At 37.0% G+C, this 27,467-nt stretch overlaps 1 protein-coding gene across 19 annotated transcripts in view; it reads left to right on the plus strand.

Annotated features, from left to right (window-relative positions):
• Positions 1-27,467, plus strand: part of TMEM232 (transmembrane protein 232) — a 246,090-nt gene that overhangs the window by 105,088 nt on the left and 113,535 nt on the right. For all 19 annotated transcript variants that reach the window (XR_013359432.1, XR_013359433.1, XR_013359435.1 and 16 more), the window contains one exon: positions 2,333-2,577. Coding sequence is in view for 14 of the 19 variants with exons in the window: in XM_077861769.1 (XP_077717895.1) it covers positions 2,333-2,577 (245 nt within the window). In the remaining 5 variants the exon portion in view is untranslated. The remainder of the gene's footprint in view (positions 1-2,332; positions 2,578-27,467) is intronic.

The raw sequence follows: 27,467 nt of genomic DNA on the forward strand, positions 1-27,467 counted from the left end.
AAAATAGATATTCCTTAAAGTCTTTTGTTCCCATGGTCGCACACTGATGCTTACGTGTTCCAGTGTCTACTATCTCCGCGGTAGTCTTGATAACTAAGGTCATTTTTTTTTCATCGTTAGCATCTCCCCAGGAACCCACATTCAGCAGATCTCCAGCTACTGAGTGTGTGATTGAACCTGACCTTTTGTTTCCTACCTGAATGTCGTGCATCTATTTTGGGTTATGTATTGTGTTTGGGTATTTATGTCTTTATTCACAGTAACTTCTCATGTTCTGGAATGGATTTGTATTGAACACAAACTGTAAATAAAACGAAATGGCTAAAAACCTACAGGGACTGTAATTACCTTTTAACAGCTAAACCTGCAGGCTTTGAGGCATTAATTTCCTCAAAGTCACAGCAGCTACGAAGTGTCCTATACAGTTTAATTTCTTCACATTGAATGCTCTGTGATTTCAACCTAGTAAATAATCAAGATATGCAATAACTGGGAATAGTTTAAAATAATTGTTCTTTTGACTATATACTATAAACCTACATGTTTTTTGCATTTTACTCTTTCCCACCCCCAGAGCTTTCACAGTCCTCCCCACTTACTTACCTGCCTTTTGCTATTTTTTTCATTGCTTTAACCCTTCATATTTTTTCAGTTTTTATCATGAGATTGCTCTCATTCCCCCCCCCACTATAATTTTGTCTAAATAATGCAATAGTCAGTCGTCAAACAGTAATTTGATTGAGCCACACCTGTTCTTGGAATCTTAAAAAGTTTGTTGGATGTTCATATGTAGAAAAACATTTTCTGTTCCTTAATTTTCTAACCATATGATCAAGAGGCACAAAAAAAAGTGAATCTTGAGTGATTGGTATAAACTGCCTAAAGATGGGTAATATTGAATAGAAAAACATAAAGATCTTAATGGAAGGAGACAGCATCCAATTTATTTACAAGAAAGAGTTCCTAACATGAACATATGGTGAACATTAAAAAAAAAAAAAAGTGACACGTGAGCTTTTGGAACTTACATCTTCATTTATCACTACCAATTCTAGCAGGAAAAAACATGCCTGTAGCCATTTCAAGAGAAGATGTAATGAAAAATAAGTCCTGATGGGGTGCCTGGGTGGCTCTGTTCTTTAAGCATCTGCCTTCGGGTCACGTCAGATCTCAGGGTCCTGGGGTCGAGTTCTGCATCGGGCTCCCTGCTCAGGGGGGAACCTGCCTCTCCCCCTTCCTCTGCTCCTCTCCCCCACTTGAACCACCATTCTCTCTCTCTCTCACTCACCCTCTTCTCTCAAATAATTTAAAAAATCAGTCATGGACATTATTGAACATAAAAAGGAAATTTCAGAAAATAGCTCTTTCCTAACAAAATTACTTAAATATTGAGGAATTTTTTTGTTAGGTTTTTTTTTAAGATTAGAACATATTAAAGTCTGAGTCTTAGAACATCTTCAATGTGAGCCAAATACAAAGCCCCCCCCTTTGTTTTTTTTGTTTTTTTTGTTTTTTTGCTTAGCACAAGTTGTGTTCAATAGACATATAGACATTTTTTGGCTTCAAAGTTTAGATGATGCACAGAGAAATTTTGATTTAATGAAACCTGTACATTACTTCAACCAATTGCTTAATTTCCTAATAAATACTCTAAGTATGAAATTCATATGAGAACCATACAAATTTAAAATAGAAATTATATAATTAAGGGGTGCCTGGGTGGCACAGTCCAACCAGGTACAGTCTGACTCTTGGTTTCGGCTCAGGTGTGAGATGAAGCCTGGCAGTGGGCCTTGTGCTTAGTGCAAAGTCTGCTTGGGATTCTCTTTCCCTCTCTTCCCCCCGCCCCTTTTTTTTCTCCCCCTGCTAGTGCTTTCTCTCTCCCTCAATAAATTTCCTTTTTAAAAAGGATTTTAAAGTTTTTGAAATTCAAGATGAGTTTTGTTCAGGCTTAATTGTTTATTTCATTAAAAATTTATAATTTTGGGGAATCTGCTTTTTTCCTTATAAAGATTATTTTTATTTAGCAAGAAGGATGCAACATTAGAGGGGATCCCTGGGTGGCCCAGCGGTTTAGTGCCTGCCTTCAGCCCAGGGCCTGATTCTGGAGTCCTGGGATCGAGTCCTGCATTGGGCTCCCTGCATGGGGCCTGCTTATGTCTCTTCTCTCTCTCTCTCTCTCCTTCTCTGTGTCTCTCATGAATAAATAAATAAAATCTTTAAAAAATGCAACATTAGAGAAGATGAATATACATTTATCTTTTATTTAAAAATCTATCATTTTCCCTCTCATCTATTTATTTCAACTGATTCCTTTCTTTTCTTTCAATAGGCTGAGTTAAATGATCCAACTGACCCCTTCACTAATCATAGTACAAAAGTCTCATCAGATGTCGGGGATGAAATTTTCTCTAAATATATAGGCTGGAGAATTGCCAGTGCTCTTTCCAAACTGTTCTTCTCTTCTGCCGATGCCCACCTTCTTCCTTTGAAAGGACCATCGAAAAAACAGGATTCGGTGAAATATCTGAAAAAGAAGGATTCCGTGAAGAAGAGAGTTCTACGTGTTACTGTAAGGTAAAGTGAAGCATTATTCAAAATAGTCCTGTTATTCTAATACCCTGCATTTCAAAGTCACACAAATTATAAATAACCCTATGCCACGTTATTTAACTCAGTTTCTCTTTTCCAATTCGAATCTTGGCTTCAACAACTTGTAGCTCTTGTAGCATAGGCAAGCACTCTCTTCTAAGCAGCTATTTCCTTGTGTTTAAGAAAAAAGAAATATATATATATATAATACATATCATCAATGTTCTAATATGGTGAAAGCTTCCCTCCGGTTACCAACCTTCATTTGCCCAGTCTACCCCTATCTGTCCCTACCATTAATTGCTTGTATATTAGCAAGGGTCTATAAAGTAAAAACAAAATAAATTATAAGAATATTTTACCTTTTCTCTCCATTTTTACATGAAAGTTAGCATACTAAATATACCATGTGGCATCTTACATTTTTTTATTTAACTTCATTTCTTAGATTTTTTTTTCATGCCAATATATAGAGAATTTTCTCATCATTTTTTTAAATCTGTTACAATGTTTTTCTTAGTATGGATGTACCATAGTTTATTTAATCAGTAACTGATTAAATCGGCTTCCTATTGGCCTGCATCTGGGTTGTTTTAGATTGTCTACTACTATGTACTATCACAGAATTTAACCTTCAGTCATCTGTCTTTTTATACATGTGGAAGAGTGCCTGTGGGATAAATTCTTGGAAGTGTGATTTCTGAATATGCCTTTATAATTTTGGTAGATATTTCCAAATTGTCTTTCAGAGGAATTGTGCACATTTATATCCCCACCAGCGATATCTGGGAGTACTTGTTTCTCTAGTCTTTCCAATAGCAGCTGTTGACAAACTTTTGGGCTTTGATAATCTGAAAAGTGAAATGTGGTTTCTAAATATAGTTTTCTTAAAGTGAGTGGTTTAAATAACTTTCATTTGTTAAGAGCCTTTGTTTATATGGGAATCAATTCTTTATTCCTTTTGCCCATTTTTCTATTGAGTTTGTATCTTTTTTACTTAGCTTTGCAAGTATTTACTAATCTAAAAGAATTAAAAGAATTTCAGTAATCTGGAATATCTACTCATTCAAGGTTTGGTACCTAATGCCTCTTCTTAGGGTAACTCTTTGTTAAATTTTTCTATTTTTAAATGGCTATTGGCAAGGCCGATTCAGCCAGAATGCACAGTAGAGCTAAATTCGGTTATTGCTGTTTGAGATCCATGCCATTCCTGAACGTCATTCTCTTTAGATATTTCTCTATCTTCTTTAGTCAATTTTAGCAGATTATGCTCTTTGAATATTACCTCGTTTGTCAGAATTTATTTGGCCACAAGACCAAAGTAGTATATTAAGATTCTTCTGTTTCTGTTTATTTTCTTCCTCAACCAATTCTCATTTTGTGTATTTGCATTTTGTCCCTTTGATTCTTCTTAATTAGTGTTTTATTCATTTTATATTATTTTCCCAATGAACCAGCTTTTAGATTCGAACTCAGCATTGTCTAATTCATTACTTGTGCTCCAAAATTATGAGACTTTTGCTACCCAAAGGCAGACTCTATTGGAGGTAAAATAATTGGATGAAATAAGGCCAGTGGGCAGGCTTGGCTTTTGTATACATAAACGGTCCACAGAAAAATAGACAAATGCTTGAGAGGAGTTCTGACATAGTCTTGAGCATTTTTTCCAGAATTCTAAAATCAGTGAGGAGGACATATACATTTGAATTGAAGGATCTCACAGCCTGGACTTTGGGAGTCTCGTTGAAAGAAATAAATATCATAAAAATATTCTTCAGCATATACTATAAATATTTGTTAGGTTGCAATATATCAAAGTACAATGAAAATGCCAGCTTCAAATATCAGGGGTATTGAGATTTACTTTAGGATCCCCGAATGTATTCCGTACATTCTCAAGGACCAAAGACATGGGAGAAAATCAATCTGGGACCAGAGAGGGGACCTTGAACAAGTGACTTTGGCTTCTCATTATGGCCAGTTAAAGGAAAAGATAGAAAACTAGAAAAACAGAAGAAACTGGATATTGATAAGAGAAGATGAAGGAAATAGGGGAAAGGGTCAATAAAATAGTAAAAGAATAAAAGGCAGATGGAGATGAATGGTTCCTGCTGGGACACAAAGGAAAAGCAGAGAGAGAGAGAGAAGAGGAGCCGTGTTGGCAAGTAGCTCAGCGGGTCAAGCCTCTGATTCTTGGTTTTGGCTCAGGGCACGGCCTCCAGGGTGTGGGATCCAGCCCAGTGTGAATGACTGCTCCAGATCCTCTCTCTCATGCGTGCACATCCTCTCTCCCTCTCTCAAATCAATCAACCAATCTTAAACCCCAGAAGAGAGAAATAGGTGTTATGAGCAGCAGGAAAGATGAGAAACCAACTGAGAAGAGGTCTGCTAGAGCCAGTTACCAATGGGGCGATGTGGGCGAGGGTTGCGGGGGGGGGGGGGGGGGTGTGAGGCGAATATGCAAAGGCAGAGGAAAATGAGACAAAAGAGTAGTGGGGTGAGGTTATGACTCCCAGTCCTGTAGGTTTTGAAATAGGTTTGAACCTATTTTTGTAGGTTTTTATTGGTGACTTAAGCTTCCCATCAGAGCCTACAGTCCACTGATGACCATCATTCATCATTAATCTTGAAAAAATGATTTTTCACTTTTTGAGATCCATGCCATTAAAATACCTGGAGTGTCGGGGGGCAAGGAGCCCCCCCACAAGTAGCCCCCCCCACAGGCTGGGTAGGGGGACAGGGAACTTGGGAGAATAGGGTTCATTATTGCCCTGGAGCCCTAAAGTGTACTTATTTCGGTGTGAAAATTTGAAAATTTACTATTAAGGAGAAAATGGAGCTTCCTTACTGATGAAGCATCAGCTGCATCTCATGACCTATAATTTTTTTCCAGAAATATTTTTCTTCACTTGTGTTTTCAGCCTGTTTCTTTGAAACCAAGAATTCAGCCTTTTGTATGTTGATAAACAGATATTTTACTCTGAGTGATTTGCAGATCTGACTTCTTTCTTTTTTGAAAAATTTCAAAAGGAAATTCATTGTTTTTCTACTTTATATTGTCTTTTTTTAGGGCAGGGGTTTGCTTTAAGTTAGTGGGGCATGCTATTGGATGCATGTTTTTTTGTCCCTCAGCATTAAAAAAAACAATCATTATGGTTCTCTTACTATATCCTAAAACGACAGCCAAAAAACCAGGCATATAATTCTTCTACTTCAAAGCATAGTATTTTCCTTTTCTCTGTTATTAAAAATACCATAAATTTACCTTAAGGCTAAGGATTGAGAACTCTGAAGGCCAAACTTTCAAAAACCAGTTCCCACATCTACTGTTTGCTTCTGAAGTTTCTCATAAACATATTTTCTAAGCTTAGGCCTTGAATCCCTGTAAACTGACAAATAACTGATTTTTGCACATCTGCAAAGACTGGGAAAGTTCTGACCTGAAACTTTGTCTCTGATGCTGCTTAGTTGGCTCACAAGTTTTGCATCAGGAGACTCGGGACTCCGGCTGGCAGGAGAGCCCAGGTGCTCCTGGCAAAAGCACGCTGAGAGCCCCTGTGGCCGTTCAGGCGGGAAGTGCCAGCTGCCCAGGCCCCGGGGGTGGAGGAGGACTCCACCAGCTGAAGCACTCGTAGGCCCCCTACTTCTAGCTAGCTGGTTGCCAGGCAAGTTAAGATGAATCTCTGAGGTCATAGTTGAACAATCCTGTTTATTTTGTCCTTTTTGTAGATTTTACAGACCTATAAAAATCTCCACTTTTATATACGTGAAATCTGAGAGGCTAAGTAATTTGCCCAAGGACCCAACGACCTTCAAGTGTAGGGGTTGGAACTTGGGTACCTCCTGACTTCTGAGTCTACAGTGCTGCTTTCTTTCCCCTCGTGGGAAATTTATCTGATGGCAAAGCCTTGAGCAGTTAAAAAAAAAAATTAAGAAAAAGATTTTTATGTTTATTTTTTTCAATTTCTGTCTCTTGATTTTCAGAACTTCATTTTGATTAAGGAACTTTTTTTTTTTTTTTTTTTTCTGCGCTCTGCATCTCTCTAGTTATTATTAGGAAATCTATGTGAAGGTGGAGGCACTTTTAGAAAGTGGTATGATTTTTTTTTTTTTCCCTCCACTGGCTTTAGTGAAAATCATAGTGACTTACTAGATAGTGCCTCCTCCTTGATGTGGAGTGCATATATATGAAGAGAGGGAGATTAAAATAATAAAAAAAAAAGATCTGCAAAAAATTCCTAAATGTCTTAAATCTTCCTGCTTCTAGTTCACGAAAGGAAAAAAGGAATCTGTATCTCCTTCACAAAACATCAAATATGTTTGTTTATAGTTGCTTTCTGATTAATTTAGATTAAGTAATTTAACTTCTCTGAGCCTTCAGCTTCTAATCTTTGAATTGTAAAAACTGTACATCTTCTCAGGTTTGTCTTGAAGTTACAAGGAAAACCTCTAGATAAAGAGCCTGGATACATTAGTTCCTTTTCCCTCTGTTCTATAATTTAGTAGATTTTCTAAAAAGGTTTTTTTTTCTTTATAATATAATATTTAATTCTTAGGAAAATTATGATTAATAACTGGAAGATTTACATGGTGGTGCCTATATATGAAGCTATGAATTGATGCTAGCAACTTTTCAAAGAACGCTTACAGTTTCATGATGATTCCCTTTTTGGTTCTGTTTTGTTTCCCTTCTCGTTTCTAGTTTTAGAATGAAAACACAGTTGACAGTGGTTCTGTGTCATACATGCATTTTGAAGGTATGGTGTCAAGATCCATTATGGAGAGTAAAGTTTGGAAATGTTGATAGTTAGCATGGCTTAACCATAATTTTCAGCTTAAGAGAGGAAAAAGAGCCTGAACGGGTCTTCAGAGATGAGCTCCTGATCCTTGAGGCTTTGTGATTTAATTATTAAAAAATTGGTTAGATCATCAGCTCCCATCAGTCATTTAAAGGGCTAAGACTTCTAGAGACCTAAGGGGTGTGAGAAGTGAACTCCAGCCCCCAGTGACAGAAACGTGCTTTGCCCCCCTCCCCACCCCGTCCCCAGCACGCGCGACTACAGTTGACCTGCAGTCTTGCCTGAGAGATCAGTCAGTCCTCACCTAGCTGTACTGTTCTCTGTCCTCTCCTGCCTTTCCACTGGAGCCTTGGTCTGCACAGGGATGGCGTCATTGGGGTTATAGCTTGAGCTGCCACTTCACTGTAGTGTCTTTATATGCAGATGACAGGTGTCTGGCTTCAATACATCATCAACCCCAAGAGTTTTCCATTCATAGTATCATGATGGGAAGGTAGGATCTTAAAAATGGCACAGGTGAGGTGTAAAAAAGATCCTGTTTCAAATGCAGGTCAAGTAGAGTCAAAAGGATAGCCTTATGCGAAGACAAAGTTGTGCGACAGAAAACAAAAATAAAATCTGTTTTTGTTTTCTTTTGTGTTTTGTTTGGCTTATCATGTGAATTGTGTTCTTTTTTTATTTTTTTTAAAGATTTTATTATTTATTGATTTATTTTTATTTATATTTATTTTTATATATTTTTATTTATTTTTATTTTTATTTATTTTTATTTATTTTTATTTATTTTTATTTATTTTTATTTATTTTTATTTATTTTTATTTATTTATTTATTTATTTATTTATTTATGACACAGAGACAGAGGCAGAGACCCAGGCAGAGAGAGAAGCAGGCTCCATGTAGGGAGCCTGACATGGGACTCGATCCCAGGTCTCCAGGATCACGCCCTGGACCAAGGGCAGGTGCTAAACCACTGAACCACCCAGGGATCCCCTGTGTTTTTTTTAAAAAATAAACTTGGCATGTAACATTGGATAAGTTTAAGATGTACAGGTATTACTTTGATACACTTTATAAATTGTAATATTGCCAACAGAGTGATATTTGGCACATAATTATAGTAGGATATTATTGTCTCTATTCATTATACTGGGTGTTATAGCTGATGGCTTACTTGCTTCTCATTCCAAGTGTGGACCCAGAAGATCATCACTCTTCCCGTTCTATCATCTGTTAACTACCATTTTACTCTGCTTCGTACAGGTTTGACTTTTTAGATTTCACTTACAAGGAATATATAGTATGTCTTTCTCTGACTTACCTTGCTTAGTATAATGTGCTTGTGGTCTGTCCATGTTGTCACAAATGGGAGGATATTCTCCTGAATAATGTTCTATTGTGTACTGATACCACGTCTTTTTTATATATTCATCCATTGGTAGACATTTGGGGTGTTTCCATATCTGGGCTATTGTGAGTAATGCTTCAGTAAACACAGGAGTGCATGTATTTCTTTGAAATCCTATTTACATTCCCTTTGGATACATTACCAGAGTTGCTGGATTGATTGTATGGTAGACCTATTTTCGATTTTTTGAGAAATCTCCATATTGTTTTCTATAATGGTTGGACCTGTTTATATCCCCACCAACAATGCATAATGGTTTCTTTTTCACCACATCCTTCTCAACACCTGTTGTCTTGATGATAGGCATTCTAACAGGGTGAAGTGATATCTCATTGTGGTTTGGGTTTGCATTTTCCTATTTAGTCATGCTGAGCCCTTTTTCATGTGTCTGTTGATCATTTTGATGTCCTCTTTGGAGAAATGTCTCTTTAGTTCTTTTGCCCATTTTAAAAATTGATTTTTTTTTTTTTTTTTTTTTTGCTACTGAGTTGACTGAGCTCTTCATATATTTTGGGAATTAACTCCTTATTCAATATATGCTTTGCAGAAAATTTCTCCCATTCTGTACCTTGTCTCTTTTCATTAAGTTAATTTTTTTGCTGTTGAGAAGTGTTTAAGTCTAATGTCATCCAGGTTGTTGAATTTTTCTTTTGTTGTGTGGGCTTTTCATGTCATTCCCCCCAAAGTATTGCCAAGACCAGTATCAGTGAGCTTCTTCCCTGTGTTTTCTTCTAGGAGTTTATGGTATCAAGTCTTATGTTTTAAGTTTCTGATCGATTTTGAGTTAAATTTTTGTGTGAATCGTGTGAGATAAGGGTCCAGTTTCATTATTCTGCCTGCATTTCTCCAGTTTCCCAGCACCATGTATTAAGACTTTCCTTTCCCCACTGGATATTTGTGGCTCCCTTGGGGAACACTACTTGACCACATATGCTGAGGTTTAATTCTGGGCTCTCTATTCTGTTCTGTTGGTCGATGTCTCATTTTTGTGCCAGTACCAACCTGTTGTATTACTGTGGGTTTGTAGTACATTGGAAATATAGAAACATGGTACCTCTTTCTTTTTTCTCAGGTTTGCTTTGGCTATTAGGGGACTTAAGTGGTTCCACTTAAATTTTAGAATTGTGTCTCGTATTTTTGTGTGTAGTATACCTTGGGTATTTTCATGGGAATTGCATTGAATCTGTAGTTGACTTTGAGCAGTATGGGCATTTTAACAGTATTAATTCTTATCCATGAACATGGATATCTTTCCATTTGTTTGTGTCTTCAATTTCAGCAAAGTTTCATAGTTTTCATCGTATGGACCTCTCACTTCTTTGGCTCGGTTTATTCCTAAGTATTTTGTTGTTTTTGATGCTGTTGTGAGTGGTATTTTGTTTCTTTTTCAGAGACTTTATTAGTGTAAAAGAATACAGTTGATTTCTGTATGTTAATTTCTGTATCTTACTACTGTATTGAAATTATTAATTCCAGCATTTTTTTGACTGACTCTTTGGGATTTCCTACATATAGGATCATATATAGGAACAACAATTCTGCTTTTCCCCTTCTAGTTTGGATCCTTTGTATCTCTTTACCTTGCCTAATTGCTTTAGCTAGGAATTCTAGTTCTTTAATGAATAGTGGGAGTGAACATCTTTGCCTTTTTTCTCCTCTCAGGGAAAATGTTTTCAATTTTTATCCATTGACTATAATGTTAGCTGTGGGTTCGTCTTATATGGCTTTAGTTATGTTGAGGTATATTCATTCTATACCCACTATCTTAAGGGTTTTTATCATGAAAAGATGTTGTGTTTTGTCAAACGCGTTTCCTTGGTCTATTGAGATGATTGTGTAATTTTTATCTTTCATTTTTTTAATGTGATGAATTGCATTTATTGATTGGCATCTGTTGAACAATCCTTGCTTCCAGGGATAACTCTCTTTTGGTCATGATGTATAATCCTTTCAGTGTGTTCTTGAATTTGGTTTGCTAATATTTTGTTGAGAATTCTTGTATCTATATTCATCATGGATATTGGTCTGTAGCTTTCCTTTCTTATAGTATCCAGTCTGGTTTTGTTAAAGTAGTGCTGGCCGTGTAGAAGTAGTTTGGAGGTGTTCCCTTCTCCTTGATATTTTAGAAGAGTTGGGGAGGATTGGTATTTCTTAAGTGTTTGGTAGAATTATGTAGTGAAGCCATCTGGTCCTGGAGTTCTCTGTGTTGGGAGTGTTTTGATTACTCAGATGTCTTTGCTTATTACTGGTCTGCTCAGATTTTCTATTCCTGATTCAGTCTTGGTACATTTTGTGTTTCTAGAAATGTACTCATTTCTTCTAGGTTATATAATTTGTTGGCATGTAATTGTTCATGGTGCAGTCTCATGATTCCATGTATTTCTGTAATGTCAATTGTAATGTCTTCTTTCATTTCTAATTTTGAGCCCTCTCCTCCCCCTCCCACCCCCAACCCTTTAAAGTTAGTCTGGATAAGGTTTGTTAATTTTGTCAATCTTTTTAAAGAACCAGCCCTTAGCTTTATTGATCTTTTCTACTGTTTGGGTTTGGTTTGGTTTGGTTTGGTTTCAGTTCTCCCATTTATTTCTGCACTGATCCTTGATATTTCCTTTCCTATGTTTGGGCTTCCTTTGTTCTTTTTTTTCTTTTTTTTTTTTTTTTCTAGTTTCCTGAAGTATAAAGTTTGGTTGTGTATTTAAGATTCTTCTAAGTTCTTAGTATGTGCATTTATTACCATAAACTTTCCTTTTAGAACCTTTTGCAGTATTTGATATGTTGCGTTTTCATTTATTTTGATATAATTTGTTTTATTTTGCTTTTGATTTACTCATTGACCCAACGGTTGTTTAGAAGTATGTTGTTTAGTTTTCACATATTTGTAGATCTCACTTTTCTCTTATTGTTGATGTCTTGTTTCATACCATCGTAGTCAGAGAAGATGATAGGACTTCAATCTTCTTAAATTTGCTAAGATTTGTTTAGTGGCCTATTTCATGTCCAATTGAGAAGAATGTGTATTCTGCTGTTGGATGGAATGTTCTGTAGATGTCTACTGAGTTCATTTGTTCTAAAGTATGATTCAATTCTAACATTTTGGTTTTTTTTTTTTTGTCTGTATAATCTATTGATTGCTGATAGTAATGTATTCAAGTCCTCTACGATTATTGTATTGTCCATTTCACCCTTAAAGTCTGTTATTAGTTGCTTAATATATTTTGGTGCTTGGGTGTTGGGAGTGTATATGTCTATGACATATCTTCTTGATATATTGATCCCTTTATCATTATACTATGACCTTTTTTGTTGTTACCCTTTTTGGCTTCAAGGCTATTTTTTAAAAAGATTTTATTTATATATTCATGAGAGAGAGAGAGAGAGAGAGAGAGAAAGAGAGAGAGAGAAGCAGGCTCCATGCAGGGAGCCCAATGTGGGACTAGATCCCGGGACTCCAGAATCACCCCCTGGGCCAAAGGCAGGCGCTAAACTGCTGGGCCACCTAGGCTGCCTTGCTATTTTGACTTTATCAGCCTTTGTTTTGTTTCTGTTTGCTTGGAATATTGTCTACCATGCTTTCAGTCTGAGCCTATGTGTGTCTTTAGAGTTGAAATAAATCTCTTGCAGGCAGCTTATAGTTGGCTTTTGTTTTGTTTTGTTTTTAACCTAGCCAGCCACTCTGTGCCTTTCGATTGGTGAGTTCAGTCTATTTACATTTAGGGTGATATTGATATGGAAGTATTTACTGCTGCCATTTTGTCTTTTGCCTTCTGGTTATTTTGCTTCCCCATGGTTTCTTTTTCCTTCTCTGCCTGCCTTTGTAAATTGGTGGTTTTCCATGGTGATTTGCTCAGTATGTACCCACCCCCCCCCCTTTTTACGTTTCATGTGTCTGCCATAGATTTTTGCTTTGTGGTTACCATGAAGTTTACATAAAGCATCTCAGACAAAACAGTCTTTTTCAGAGCACCTGGGTGGTTCAGTCAATTAGGCATCTGACTCTTGATCTCAGATCAGGTCTTGATCTCAGTATCCTGAGTTCAGGACCTGCATTGGAGGCACAGCATGGAGCCTACTTAAAAAAAAAAAAGTCCTTTTTCTGCTGATAGCAACTTGTCTTTATTCACATATAAAAGTTACATCTTTTTCTCTTCCCATTCAGTATTTTTGATGTCACAAATTATCTCTTTTTATGCTGTGATTTCATTACCAAGTTGTAGTAGTAGCTAAAGTTATTTTTAATGCCCTTTTCCTTTAACCTGCATGCAATAGTTGAGTTTAATATACTATTCTTAAAAAGTTATAATATTCTGATTCTTTTTATCACCTTAATCAGAGTTTTTCATACTTCTGTCTATTTGTATCCATTTGAAGAACTCCTTGCAATGTTTAAGGCAGGTCTAGTTGTGGTAAGCTTTTCTTGTCAGGAAAAAGCTTCCTTCTTTCCATCTGAAGGATAACTACCGGAGAGAATTTTCTTTGCTGGTGGTTTTTATCTTCAATATTTTGGATATGTCGTTCTACTCTCTCTTGGCCTGTAGAGTTTCTGCTGAGAAATCTGGTAATAGCTTAATGGGGGTGTCTCTGTATGTTACTGTCTTTTCTCTTCATTGTCTCTGAAATTCTTTTTTGAATCATTGACTTTTGATGGTTTTAATAAAGTGTTTCTTGGAGAAGGTCTTTCTATGTTGAGAAGATGTTCTTTTAGCTCTATGAACTTGTGTATGTCAAGTTGCTTTCTCTGATATGGGAAGTTCTCAGCTATTATTTCTTTAAATATTCTCTCTGCTTCCCCTCTCTCTCCTTCTGGTATACCCATTATTCTTAAGTTGGCGTTTGTAATGGAGTCATATAGTTCTTAGAGGGTTCACTTTAAAAAAATCTTAGTTCTTTTTCTTCTTCCACCTGAATCATTTCTGTATTTCTGTCCTCAAGCTTGCTAATTCTCTCTTCCATATGATCTGCTCTATTTCCAGTGCATTCTAATGCATTCTTCATTTCATTTATTAGGTTTTTTAGTTCTAGAATTTCTGCTTGGTTCATTTTTAGAATTTTAATTTCTTTGGTAAAGTGTTCCTTCTGTTTGTTAATTTTATTCTGAGATCATTGTATTGCCTTTCTGAGTTTTCTTATAGCTTATTGAATTTCTTTATAATGGCTTGTTTAAATTCTTTATCAGTCAGATTGCAATATTCCATGCATTTTTGGGTTCAGTTGCTGGAAAATTGTTATTTTCTTCTTGTGATACTATATCACTGTGACTTTTTCATTGTGTTTGATGAGAAATGCTTCTGTCCCTGCATTTGAAGTAGTGAGCACCTTTCTTGTTTAAGTAAGGTTTTGTTTACTTTGGTTTTAATAGTTCAACAGGTTGATAGTTAAGAGCCTTCCTTTGTTTTCCAGAAGATGGTGCTATAGTACAATTTTTTGGTCTCTCTTGCCAACTAAGATTGGGAGTGGTACACATGGGAGGAAAAAAAAAAAGAGGGTTGGTGGCAGGAGTCAGAAGGAGGGTGTACCCTCAGTACTTGGGCCTTTGAGTTTGCCCAGAGTCTGGTAGGGGGATTCTCAGTTGAGGGGGTGCAAGAGGTGTGTGAATGCTCCTTTTGCCTCCCAGGGATGACAGCAGAAGATGCTTTCCCTCCATAGTCTTTGTCTGCCTACTTCCCTTTCCTTTCTTTCCCTCTGTCACTGAGGTCTCCCTTAGAGACAGCAACTGGTTTCTTCAACTGCAGTGCCTATGGCTGGGCAGTCTCCCACTTGCCACTTCCATCCATTACCTCCTCTGTTAGACAAGTTGAGGTGGCTTACTCTACACCCTCCGCTGTTTTCTCTGTTGTCACTGCCTCTGCTGTTGTGCACAACACTGCCACTTCCCTCTGCCACCTCCTCCACAGTCCAATCCACACACTTTTGAGTTCACAGATGGATAGATTCCTTGGGTGTCCTGGTATGCTGTGTACATCCTCCTGGTTATTGATGCCTAATTAGTTGTAAATCAAAGGGGAGAGAAAAAAAAAAAAGGAATAACTCACAGACCCATGGTGCTGATGTCAGCACTTAACTCTTTCAGAAAAAAAGGACACTGTGCAGCTTGTGATGAAATGCATTTGCAGTGGTTGACAACTGAGTATTACCCACTTAATTAGAATGTAAACTTTGGTATGGCATTAATCAGATCAGGATAGTCTCTCCACTTTGTATTTGGGAATTGCACCCACAAAATTTTTTTAATGTATTCATTTATTCAATATTTATTGAATGACTAATATAGGTCAAATACTATGAAAGAATATATCTCAGACAAAATCATGGGTAAAAATAGTTATACTCTTTCCCGGTGGAACTTAAAAGCAAGTGTAGCAGTTAGATGTTAATTAAAATCACACATATGTGTTAAGTCTTTATAATGGTTAAGTGCTATGAAGAATTACCTGTGCTATAAATAAGTGCCTTGAGGGAGAGGTACATGGTATTATGAAGACTTGGAGCTGGGACAGGAGATCAGGGAAGGAAGGTGAATGTACAAAGTCCCCTTGTTGAAAGGGATTATCAAGCATCTAAAGAGCTAAAAGAACACTGGTGTGGCTGGGTCACTGAGACCATGGGTGGCTGATGCTGGAGAGATGGTCAGAGTTTTCAGCTTTCTCTTAGAGCCAAAGAAGGCATTAAATGTTTTCTTAAAGTGGAGTGAGGAGTGGATGGCTTAAGGGTGTGTGTGTGTGTGTGTGTGTGTGTGTGTGTGTGTTTGAGCTGTGGCATGATCATAGGTGTGAAATACTGTAGCTAAGTGATATTGGGCAAATCATTTAACTTCTCTAAACCTAAATGTCTTTCTCTATAAAATTGGGTAATAATAGCAGCTTTCTTATTGGGTAACTATGAAAAGGTCAATTAAAAGTACTTATTACAGTGTCTGGCACAAGGAAAGCACAAAAATGATCATTATTATATGAAATATATGGTAGTATAATTATACTAAATAAACATAAAATATATGATACACTATTGATCAATATTGCTCAATATGATTACGTCATAACCATTTTCACTATTGCTGTTGGTGGCTTTGTTATACAGGGAAAGAGCATAGGATGCTGTTGTGTATAACCTGCACTATGTTGGTAGCAATAGAAATGGATAGGAGGTAGATGGGTCTGCATGATATTTGGAAGAAAAAGCAACAAAATTTGAGGATGATTAGAGTTGAAAAAGTGACACGAGTGAGGAGACGGAAATGTCTCTTTCAGGTTGAGGAACTAATCCAATAATGGTGCCATTCACTGAGATGAGGAATGGTGGGGGAGATCAAGGTGTAGCTGGGGATAGGGGAAGACTGTATTTGGTTTAGCCATGTTGAATTTGAAGTACTGCTTTTGAGTTATTCAAGTGGAGATGTCCTGTAGGCAGTGAATTTCATTTCTGTAATTCAGAGAAGCTGAGCTGAGTCATAGAATGAAGGTGTTGACTGAGTCATGGGCATAAGCAACACTGCCTTGGTAAAGAACAAATGAGAGGAGAGGCAAGGCTCGGGTGGAATTTTGAGGATTACCACCGTTAATGTCTGAAAAAATAATGAAAGCAAAATAAACAAACCAAACCTTAAGTACAGTTGAAGAGGAAGGAGAAAATCCAGGAGGACTTATAACAACTTAAAAAAAAAAAACCTTTGTGGATGGTTGTGATAACTGTAAAGCATGGTACAGTAATGCTTTTTAAAAATTTTAAGCATATGGAGATGTTGATATCAAGGACATATAATGAAACTTTCTTAAAGAATCTACCCAAATAGTGCTAGAACTCCCTTGAGTATCTTTGAGCAGCACTTTGTGCTCGCTGCACAAAAAATGTAAGTACAAGTGAAAAAAAACATTGCAAAGAATTGTACGTGAAGCATACTATCAAAGAACCTGCAGTATCTACCTAATGAAAACCATTAAGTGCCCAACCAATGCATGAAGCTTTCCAAGTTTGTAGAAAAGATCCATTAGTCAGGAAGGGCAGTAGTATGGTAGATGGCTCATAATATACGTCTATCTATGTACTCATAGCAGTAATGAATTTCTATCCTCTAATCAAACATTTGTACACATCAAGAAACCCTAAGATCAGTACCAAAACACCAAAAAATTATAGAGATAGATTGTCACATAGAAGCAAAATGCAACTGGCCCTTCTGGTTACTTCACAGGCGTACAGGCTTTTTAAAAGTGTTCCAATAAATAAATAAATAAATAAATAAATAAATAAATAAATAAATAAATAAATAAATATCCTAGTCCTTCCAATTATTTTTAAGGTAAGACTTGTTAATGAGATATTTATATCATTAGCGAGGGCACAGTACATCTCCTCTATCATTTTATCCAATAAGCAAGGCGCAGAGATGTATATTTAGGGGATTAATTCCTCTCCACAAGCACTTTTAGAACCAGTACTTCACAGCCTCCACTTTCACTTGAGAAAGTAAAGGTTTCTCCGCCCTAACAAGTTAACTGAATTTTGTGAAAATGTTCATGGTGAGAGCTGCAGTGAAATCAGGGGTCGTTCCCAAACAGGCTTCAGGTGTTGTGCACTATGGAGCCCGGTGGAGAAGAGCAAGGCAGAAAGGGAGCATATGCTGGAAGAAGCCAATCAGGAAAGTAGGAGACGGTACCATGAATGTATGAAAGTTGTGGGACACTTGTTTCTGCATGTCTTCATTATCCCCAAACTATTTTGCTGCCCCATTTCTAGGATTTGTGCATTCTTTATAAGTTTGTTATGTGCTGCCAATATATTTTCCCTAAATCTTAATTCTCACACTCTATGCCTTTTTATTTTTTCTTTCATCTTCTACCTCCCTCTTAAAAGGGTACATCTACACCCAACACTAATCATGCCTCTATCTTTAATAAATTGTCACATCCATTTATCATTCTGAACAGCTTCCACTTTCAGCGCCAACACTGTCACCGCAATATAAGATCAGTAATTACTAAGCATCCATCATATCTGAAGTGATATGTCACTAAATTCTTGGCTGTTCCCAAAAGTTCACTAACCTGAGTCTTGTCAAGCTGGAACTAAGGTCGAGTGGTCCCCTTTCTGGTTCCCCCCCCCCCCACTACATAAAGCTATTCAAAGGAAAGAGCCTCTCTTTAGCATTGTAATCTTACTAAACCATTTACATGAGCAAACGAATATTGTCACACAGAAGTCTAAGCACAGCTGGCTGACAAATCAACCACCTATTAGCATACTAATATCAAGCAAGGAGAGCTGTGATAAGTGAATTGTACCAAAAAAAAAAAAAAAGTCACATCGAATAATTTCGGCAGCTTTTCTTGCTGAGCTATAAATAGCACGTATTACAGTGATTTTTTTTTTCCAGGAGTCTGTCTCCAAAGGGCAAGCATTAAAAAAAGAATGTAACATACTCCTCCTCCCTAATTCCCAAATGCCCATGCATCTTTTTCCTATAATGGTCCCTTTCTATCCATAGATAAGATAGAGGAGGAAGGATAATCCATGGTGAATTCCATTTGGCTCTCGGGACACCTTCCCTGATTGGAAGCAGCGTATCTGATGGGTAGGGGGGGGCCTGGAGGGGACCCAGGCCGTGGGCAGAGGCCGGGCAGGCAGCCCCACTCTGGGAGCCCGGGCCAGTGCGTCTCTGCCGCTAGTCTGTGTAGCAGCTTCCCAGGAAGTTCCATCAGGGGTGAACTGGATTGGCCCAGGCTGAAGGTTCCAGTCTGTCCAGCATCCCAGCAGGTAGTGGCGGCAGGTAGAGGTGCAGGAGAGGATGGAGCAGGGCAGATGCGGGCAGGAGTGGGCGAGACAACTGGGCCACCTGCAAGACCCTCTGCTTCACTGGGGAAAGGCTTCCAGCATCTGTCTTCATCCTAATTGTCCTCAGTCCTCACAGAGCACCTGCTGTCACGCAGTCTTAAGCACAGCTGGCCAAAGAATCAGTGGCACGCCGGGCCTACGGATAACAGGTGGGGAGAGTTTATGGCAAATGCATTTATATAAAAATCATATAAAATTTTATATAAATGTCTATATAAACTTTACATAAAAATTTATATAAAATTATTTTTATATAAATAACAATTCTCAAGCTCCCTTTCCCCCCTCTCTTGTTAAATTCCTTATTCTACTCTATGAATAAGCTCAATGTTATGAAAGTCTCTAAATTTTGGATGCTACAACATCCAGAAAGCTGCTGACCCTGCACATGAGTCCAGATCGGAGCAGTGAGTAGTAGGACTCTACGTTCTTCGCCCCCTGGCTGAGGAAGCAGTCACTTTAGCGCGGTATTTTAGAGTATTATTGCCACTAGGTCAGATTCTGTCCAGGAGTGAGACAAAGCGATAGGCCCGAAGTAGTGGTAATTGGGCTGCAAGATATGAGAAAGAAAAATATAATTGCATATATATAAAAAATATATATAATGGCAAATATATAAAATAATTGCATATATAAAAATTGCATATATTTATATAAATATATATAAAAATTGCATATATAAATGTATATTTAAATATAAATATAACCCTATATATTTAGTACTTAAGAATGTACTTAAATTGGAGCACTGAAGTTTGCAAGAAGGCATTTTCTCCCTTTTCTTCCCATGTTCAGGGATGCATCTAATCCAACGGTGACTCAATGGGGTTTCCAGTCATCAGAGATGGCAATTATTCAGTCAGTGTTCATATGCTGTGTTGCCGAGCTCACCTCCCTGTCAGAGAGCCATTCCGTATCGTTCACCTTTAATTGTGGCTATATATTATCGCATGACTGAGAACAGGAGAAGAGGGCAGTTAATTTGATTGATGTAGACAGCCCAAGTGGGCACTTCAGGCCCCTGAAATTCCCTTTAGGACTTCAATGATCCTTTTTGACTGTCTCAGTGCATCACAGCAGTGAGATAATTGCCATATTTTCCCTCTCTTTTGTGGACAAACCACCTTCAATACTGTTTTCTCAGCCTACTTGCATTTATATTATTGGGGACTCAAAAGATGAGGGGTAAAACGGACCATAAAATACATTAATATGTTCAAGTTTCAGTAGATTTAAAACATAACTAGACTTAATCTGAAGGAAAATAGGCTTGCACCAAACAATCAAAAATAGAAAAAACCCCAGACAAAAAAGTAAACAAAACACCACCACCACCACAATGTAAGGTTGGTGGAAAGAAGTTAGGTCAATTTAATACCCACTGGCATTTTTAAGGTGTGATTGAAAATAAGCTTCTAGTCTTTTCATATTGCGGGGACTGCAAAAGATTACTGTGTTGGCACTGCCTTGGGAAAAAACCAGGTTGCTATTAGTAATAGAAAACTATGTTAATTATATTAGAGTTTAAAAACCAAATAAAAACCCCAGGTTACTATTGGGGAATCACTGGGGGTGAAAGTATTTCAGAACAATAAATATCTTCTGTGTTTTAGTGATGGGGAAATTCAAGGAATTAGATGTGCAGGTCTGATTCAGGCTTGCAAGTAGGCAGCATGATGGCACCAATCAGGCCCCTCCACCTCTCATTCTTTTTCCCCTCATTACCACTCCCCTCTCCCTGGTCAACACATTTAAGTGGAATAACCATAAAAGCAAAAACTGAAACAAAAAAACCCCAGGAAATCAAGAAAGAAGAATAGGTTAATTCTAATTCTCTGAGGCCAGGCATCCTGTTTGAGAACATCCAAAGGTCCCGCAGACCTACTTCCGCCAACCACGACCAGTGTAAACAATTTGGGGTAACAGGCTGTGTTGCTTTGCCTCTTCTGCTCGGCTAACCTCATGCCCACTGCAAAGACTTTTCAGCTAGGAACTAGGAAGTTCACGTCGACCTATGAGGAGGCCAAGCAGGCAAAGCTCTCATCAGTTTCAAGAGCCATTCCCATGGAAGAGCCACAGGGGTTATTTGGACCAGTGCTCTTCCTGTATTTGAGGAACCTAAGATTTCACAAGGTTAACTGACTTTCCCAAGATCACTCAGAAGATAAGGAATAAGGCAGCAAATCTGGGATAAGAACTCAAGATTTCCTCATTCCCAGGATGGTTTTGGAAAACTCCTGTAATTTTCAGAGATGTAGCAACACTCTAATAGTTGAGATAGACCTTTTTCAAAAGGACAGTTATCAATTAAAATTTTCCTGACTTTCTTGAACCAAAATCTTTAGGAATTCTTGTATGAAAATAAATGCCTAGTCATCGTTACTGTGGCAATTTTTTTTATATTATCTTTGAGCTCCAGCTATGCTCTCCTGTAGCCCAGCCTCAGCACCTCTCATGGAAAGCCCAACATTTTAAACTTACAGGGAACCACTTTCCTATGCTCAAGCAGATTTATTAAAATATATCTTGCATGTGTTTTTTTTATTGTATTCTTTAGCTCTAACTCTCAAAGGAGAGTTTTAATAGAGGATAGTAAAATATTCACATTATAAGATGATGACTAGTACCAGAACTTACAGTAATTAGAATGACACTCTCTAAAGTGACCGTTATAACTAAAGATAGACAAATAGCTATTTTCATCTATAGCTGCACATATACAACTTGTTTAAGGTTTATAGACTGCATGATTGATTCAGGCTTGTAAGCTGTCAGGATCTTCCAAGGGATACATGGTATGACTTGCAAGCAACAAACAGGGAGAAGAAAGGAAAAAAGATGAAGGATCAATTATCCAATGCTCTTATACAATTTTAAGGGTCAGTTTCTTAGGTATAGAAGTCAAGGTCATCCATCATTTTCCTTTTAAAAAAAAAAAAAAGGTCACACAGCTCCCTTTAATGCTCAGGCATTTGACAACCACATGGATAAGTGTTTTGGAACTAGAAGATAAGGTGAAGGGAAAACATTTGCTATGAATTCAGCAAAATTTAAGGCTTGCTCTGTATTTTTGTTCAGGGCTAGAAAAACGAGCTAATAGCTAAGAACAAAGAAGAGAGGAACAAAGATAGAGAAGAACAAAGATCTTGGCCAAATTTATCCCATAGAATTTCAATCTATGCAAACCTGAGTAAACTCGGATCTGGGTGCATATAGTAGACACTTCTGGATAAAAAGTGAAATAAATCAAGTTAGTGACATTCAGACTGAGGAGTATTTTTATGTTCGCCTCTTGGTCTTGTACTCAGGTGTACAATCACCGACACATTGCTTTCACTTAGACTGTCTTGTAAGCATCTCAAATTTAACGTACCAAATTTTTTCCCTTTCCCTTCTGTCCCAACCTGCCTATTCCATCAATTCTCAATAAATGGAAAACTAATCCTTTTGTTAATTCAGACTTTGAAACCATCCTTGGCTCTAAATTCACTCGTGTTGTACACTCTGTCAGATAACCCTGTAGTCTTTAAGATATTTCCAAGGTCTTTCATTCACTACTTCTGCTGTTTCCACTTGATTCAAAAAAAAAAAACAACAAAAAAAAAAAACCAAAAACAAACAAAAAAAACCCAAATTGATGTTTGGGACCGGATAGTCTATCTTGGACTTCTTTTAAGCCTTGCAATATGAGTAAAAGTGGTAGGAAGCCGAACAGAGCTGAAATCTCTTCTGTAGACCAGACGCAGTGCTAAGTACTGGAGGTAGAGTGGTGACCTAGACAAATGTGCTGCTTACCTTCAGGAAGTTCATGATCTAAGATAGCAGACTGATAAAATAATCTGTGATTATCTCAGTTTGTTTATTGATTTAAGAACCATCAGCCACGGGATAAGATTGGAAGTAATTGGAGGAATAGGAGAGATCTCTGTGAGTGGAGATTTTTATTTTTATTTTTATTTTTTGGGCAGAGACCTGCTGGAGGAGAAGGAGCATGCCTTGTGGGAGAGAATATAAGACCGAGGGAACAGTGAGTGTGAAGCCCAGGGAAAGGAAAGCACTCACCCACCACTTAATGAAAATGGTGTTCAGTGTGGTAGCAGGGTAATGAGTGAGGTGAGGGGGGAGCAGGTGACGTTGTCCCTGAAGCCAGACCTTAGAGGCTGTCAATCCAGATAAGGAATCCTGGTTTAGTTCTCTTGCAAAAGCAAGTCACTGGAAGGTTTTAACCAGAGGTGTAACAGAGCTAATTTACCTTTTAAAGAGAACAGATTATGGTCTGAAGGTGAAGGCTGAATTAAGTTGGCATTGCTCTTATTCCTTTTATCCCCTTTTTAAGATTTAAACTCGACTTGAAAATGACCTAGGTTTATGATAAATGCCTGTTGAAAATTCGTTTGGTAGGACTCATCCTTCCCAATCATTGAAATTCCCATTTTCATCTACAGCTCTATTAACTGGCCATAGTTTCAACACCTAAAACTGCAAAAATTTGCTGGTAAACCATTTTTGGCCTGATGAGGGCAATATTTATTTGATCAACTCACTCAATGGGATTGGCATAATAAGAATAGAATAGCATTTATGAAATGATACTGATATTTTTAAATTATGATCTTAAAGATCAGACTTTTAAGGTTGGTCTTTTAGATGTTTTGCTTTAATGGAGATGTTTGCATGTATTTAACTTGCCTAAAAATCATACACATACATAACATAAATACACACAGTCCATAGGGAGTTTATAGCAAAAACAAAATAAAACGTACACACTCACAAATTTAGAAGTTCTGTTTTAGTGACCATTTCTGTTATTTTATGCTTAAGAAATTTGCTATCCCAACAAGGGCAATAATAACATGCATTTCTCTGGTAGTCATCTCTTTTCCTGTTAGCATAAAATTTCAAGCAATAAGCAAGGAAAATTCCAGTTTTGATAGTGATTTCAATTATAACCCTTATCATCTATTGCATGCACTTTCTATACTTTAGCTTCTGAGATTTTCTCCTAGGTATAGCTCCTGGCTATAATTCAACACCGATCTATTAGACCCTAAACAAAACTTTACTTCCCTACAATATATTTTCAATACAGATGAGACCTACACAAATTAGCCAAATATGCTAGAGCCCTTTCCCACTTCTGATGGTTCTTGTTTTCTACAACCACCTCTTGTGTTAGCATTTGTTAGTGTCAACCAATGATTTTTGAGATGTTAATTTACAATGTCTTAAGGGGTTTTTCTTCCAACAGTTAATGAAAATTTCATAGAGGTCACATGAAGGCCTGAAAGCCATTGACCCTACAGAATGAATTTTTAATGGGGGACATTCCAGGAACCTAGCCAAGTCATGTGGGGGCTATTTGGGATCTGGAATGCCTTTCTTTCCTTAAATTACATCTACTGCTGCGTTCATCCTAAGGCCACACCTGCCTGAGATAAATTTGTCTCATGGAAAGTTATCCTGTAACTTTGTAAGGTAGGCACTCAAAAGTTTTTGTCCTTGGTTATACTTAAAATGTCATCATAATTTCCTCTTAAGGGTTATGTAACATTATCATAAGGATAAAGAAGTATAATGATTAATTATAGTAAGATTAATTAGTATTTACATTCTACTTTTCTCTTGCAATTCCTTTAGAAACATAAGCTAATTAATAGATTAGATGCTGATATTTTGTCTTCAAAGAGTTTAGTGCTTTAGATTATGATTCATGTCAAGCTCAAGTGCTTCTTCAGCATTTTTATTTAGTGCAGTGTACAGTATAACAGAAGGCAGGTGGTTTTCTTTCCTCTTCCACGGTAAGCTGGTAAAAGGTATTTGGACCGCTTATCACACCCATTTGTGCTTGCAGGTGTTCTAGAAACAGTGGGGAGAAAGTCGCTTTCTTTGGAGAAAATTTTAGTGGGATATTAACATGTACAGGTATTACAGAAATAAAATGCATATTCCTATAAAACAGGTGAAGAAGGACTTTTTGCTTTCAAACTTCACCTTGTATTGTGACCAGTTTGAGAATTTAGAAGAGTGTTCAGAATTCTTTGCAGAGTGAAACAACCACTTAAATGCCTAGAAAGCCCTGTACTTCCACAGCACCATGAGTTTGCATATCTCACCCGGAGTCGGCTGTCCTCGGCTCTCTGTGCCAGGTGTTCCCTTGCCTTTAATCCTGCCTTAGCTTTGTGGCTGTTTGGTGTCATGATCCCACAGTATTTTGGTTTTTGTTTTTCTTAGATTATTGTCTCATTACTTTCTTTCTATTTACCTTGGGTATACTCGGTCTCCTTTTTTAGCTTTATAAGTTAGAAACTTAGGTCATTCATTTAAAAACTTGTATTTTTTATAAGATATCTTCAGAGCTACAAATTTCCCTCTAATCTCTGCTTTGAGATGTTATATTTTCATTTTAACTCAGTGCAAAATATTTTCTCGTTATTCTTGTGATTTCTTCTTCAAGTCATGGTTATTTAGAATTATGCCTTTTAATTTCAAAATATGTGGAGGCTTATAGATAACATTTATTCATATAAAATTTTATTCCACTGTTATTAGAGTGAAATTCAATTTTTAAAAGTTTGATGAAATTCTTTTTACACTCAAACATTTGATCTATATTGGTAAATGCACTCCATGTGTTCTTGAAAATAGCATGTATTTTGCAGTTGTATGTAATATGTAAAATGTCAAATTAGCTCAAAGTGATTGGTAGTATAAATAAAATCTTCTCTACCATTACTACTTTTTTTTACAATTTTTTTATAGCTGTATCTGTTAGAGTATGGTGTAAAAACTCCAATTTTGATGATAAATTTTGATTATATCACCTTTTTATCCTGTAGAGTTTGTTTTGTGTTTATTGAATTTCTTCTATTAAGTACACATACATTTATTATTTTAATGTTTCCTGAGGAATTTATCCAATATCCCTCTTTACTTCTGGTTAATCTGCCTCATCTACAAATCTACATGGTCTGTTATTAATATTTACACCATTTTTTTAAATGCTTACTTTTTTATGATATATTTTTCTATATTTTTCTCCACTCATTTTTCTTTCACTTTACCTAATTTTTTTTTTATTTAAAATATGTTGTAGATAGCATATGGTTAGGTCTTTTTTTAAAAATCTAGTTTGACATTTAATTGGAATCTTTCACTTAAATTTTTAATTTTTTAAAAATTTTCCAATTCAATATTTTTTTCTTTCATAATAAAAGGTTTCTAAAAAATTTTATTTTAATTCCAGTGAAGTTGACACAGTGTTATATTAGCTTCAGGTGTATGCTATAGTGATTCACCGACGCCATACATGCCCCCGTGCTCATCACAAGAGAACCCCTTGACCTCCCATGGCCTATTTCACCCATCTCTCTTCCACTCCACCCCGTAACCATCAATTTGTTCTCTAGGTTAGAGTCTGTTTCTTAGTTTCTCTCTCTCGGTCTCTTTCTTCTTCATTGCTCTTGTAAACTTTTTAAAAAGATTATTTATTTATTCAATAGAGAAAGAAAGCACAAGTGGGGGTGAGGGGCAGAAGGAGAGGGAAAGCAGGAAGCAGACCTGCTGCTGAGCACCGAGCCTGACTTGGCCCTGGATCCCAGGACCTTGAGATCATGACACACTGAGATCAGACACTTAACTGACTGAGCCACCCAGGTGCCCCTTTGCTTCTGTAAATTTAATGTAAATATTGCTGTGGTTGAATTTTCTGTTACTAGTTTTTCTATTTGTTTCCCATATGTTGCGTCTCTTCCTCCCTTTCTGTTCCTCCTTTCCTGCTTTTATTTTGGGTTACTTGAATATGTTTTACTATTCCATTTTATATTACCCAATGGCCTTTTTTTGTCATATTTTTATATTATTTGATGGTGTTTAAGGTATTATAATATCCATCTTTAACATATCTTTAGTATTGTATCACTTCATATAAAATGTAAGAACATTGTTGAAACTCTGGATTCTGGTAATTTCCTGTGCAGAGTTTTGATTTTTGTTAGTGCTCGCAATTTGCCGACTGATCACATTACACTTGTGGAGCTTTGGTTTTCCTTTTATTAGCAGGGTCTTTTACATTGTAGCCTTTAATCCTAAGAAACATTCCTTAGTCTTGAAACTTCTTTACTCCTGAGGTGTGTGGGCTTTTTGAAGTTTAATGGCCAGCTAACAGTTTTTGCCAACTTCTTTAGATTTAGCAATGTGCAAATTCCAAATTCTCTCTTGCAGTGGTCAGCCTAAATTTCTGCTTAGCTCTTCAGCCTTAAGCTCTTAACTTTCCACTCTGCTCTTCAGAATCTCTTCCAAATGAGTACAGTTCATGGGCTGTCCAAGAATTAAAGGGAGTTTGTATACAGATTTTCGGGCTTCCATCCTTTATGGAATCCTGCTTTCTGGAATTTCCCCTGTTAATTTCCAACCACAATGACAGCCTCAGACTCCATCCTCTGACACCTGAAGATTTTGCTCAAGTATTAGCTATTCTGGATCTGGGAAGACTGGTGTCCTTCAAGAAACGGGCAGTTGTGTTCTCATTCTTTTGAGAGTTCAACTCCCTTCAGTTGGCCTACTTTTGATTGCTCTCCGGTGCCTTTAAGTAGTTGGTTTTCATATTTTATCTAGAGTTAATGACTATCATCTCTGGGAGGGTAACTAAAATTACACCACTTTGTAATGCCAAGAAGAGGAATTGGAAAATGACTTTTGAAAAATTATATCAAGGCTCCCTTAAGAAAACAGCCGAAGAAGATTCTGAGCCACACAGGGCTTAGCAAGTCATATGATCTAAATATATACAATATATATCTGTGCAGTGACATGATCAACCTGCATTCATTCATTCACTCATTC

The sequence above is a fragment of the Canis aureus genome, chromosome 2 (genome assembly GCF_053574225.1).
Source record: "Canis aureus isolate CA01 chromosome 2, VMU_Caureus_v.1.0, whole genome shotgun sequence".
Classification (NCBI taxonomy): domain Eukaryota; kingdom Metazoa; phylum Chordata; class Mammalia; order Carnivora; family Canidae; genus Canis; species Canis aureus.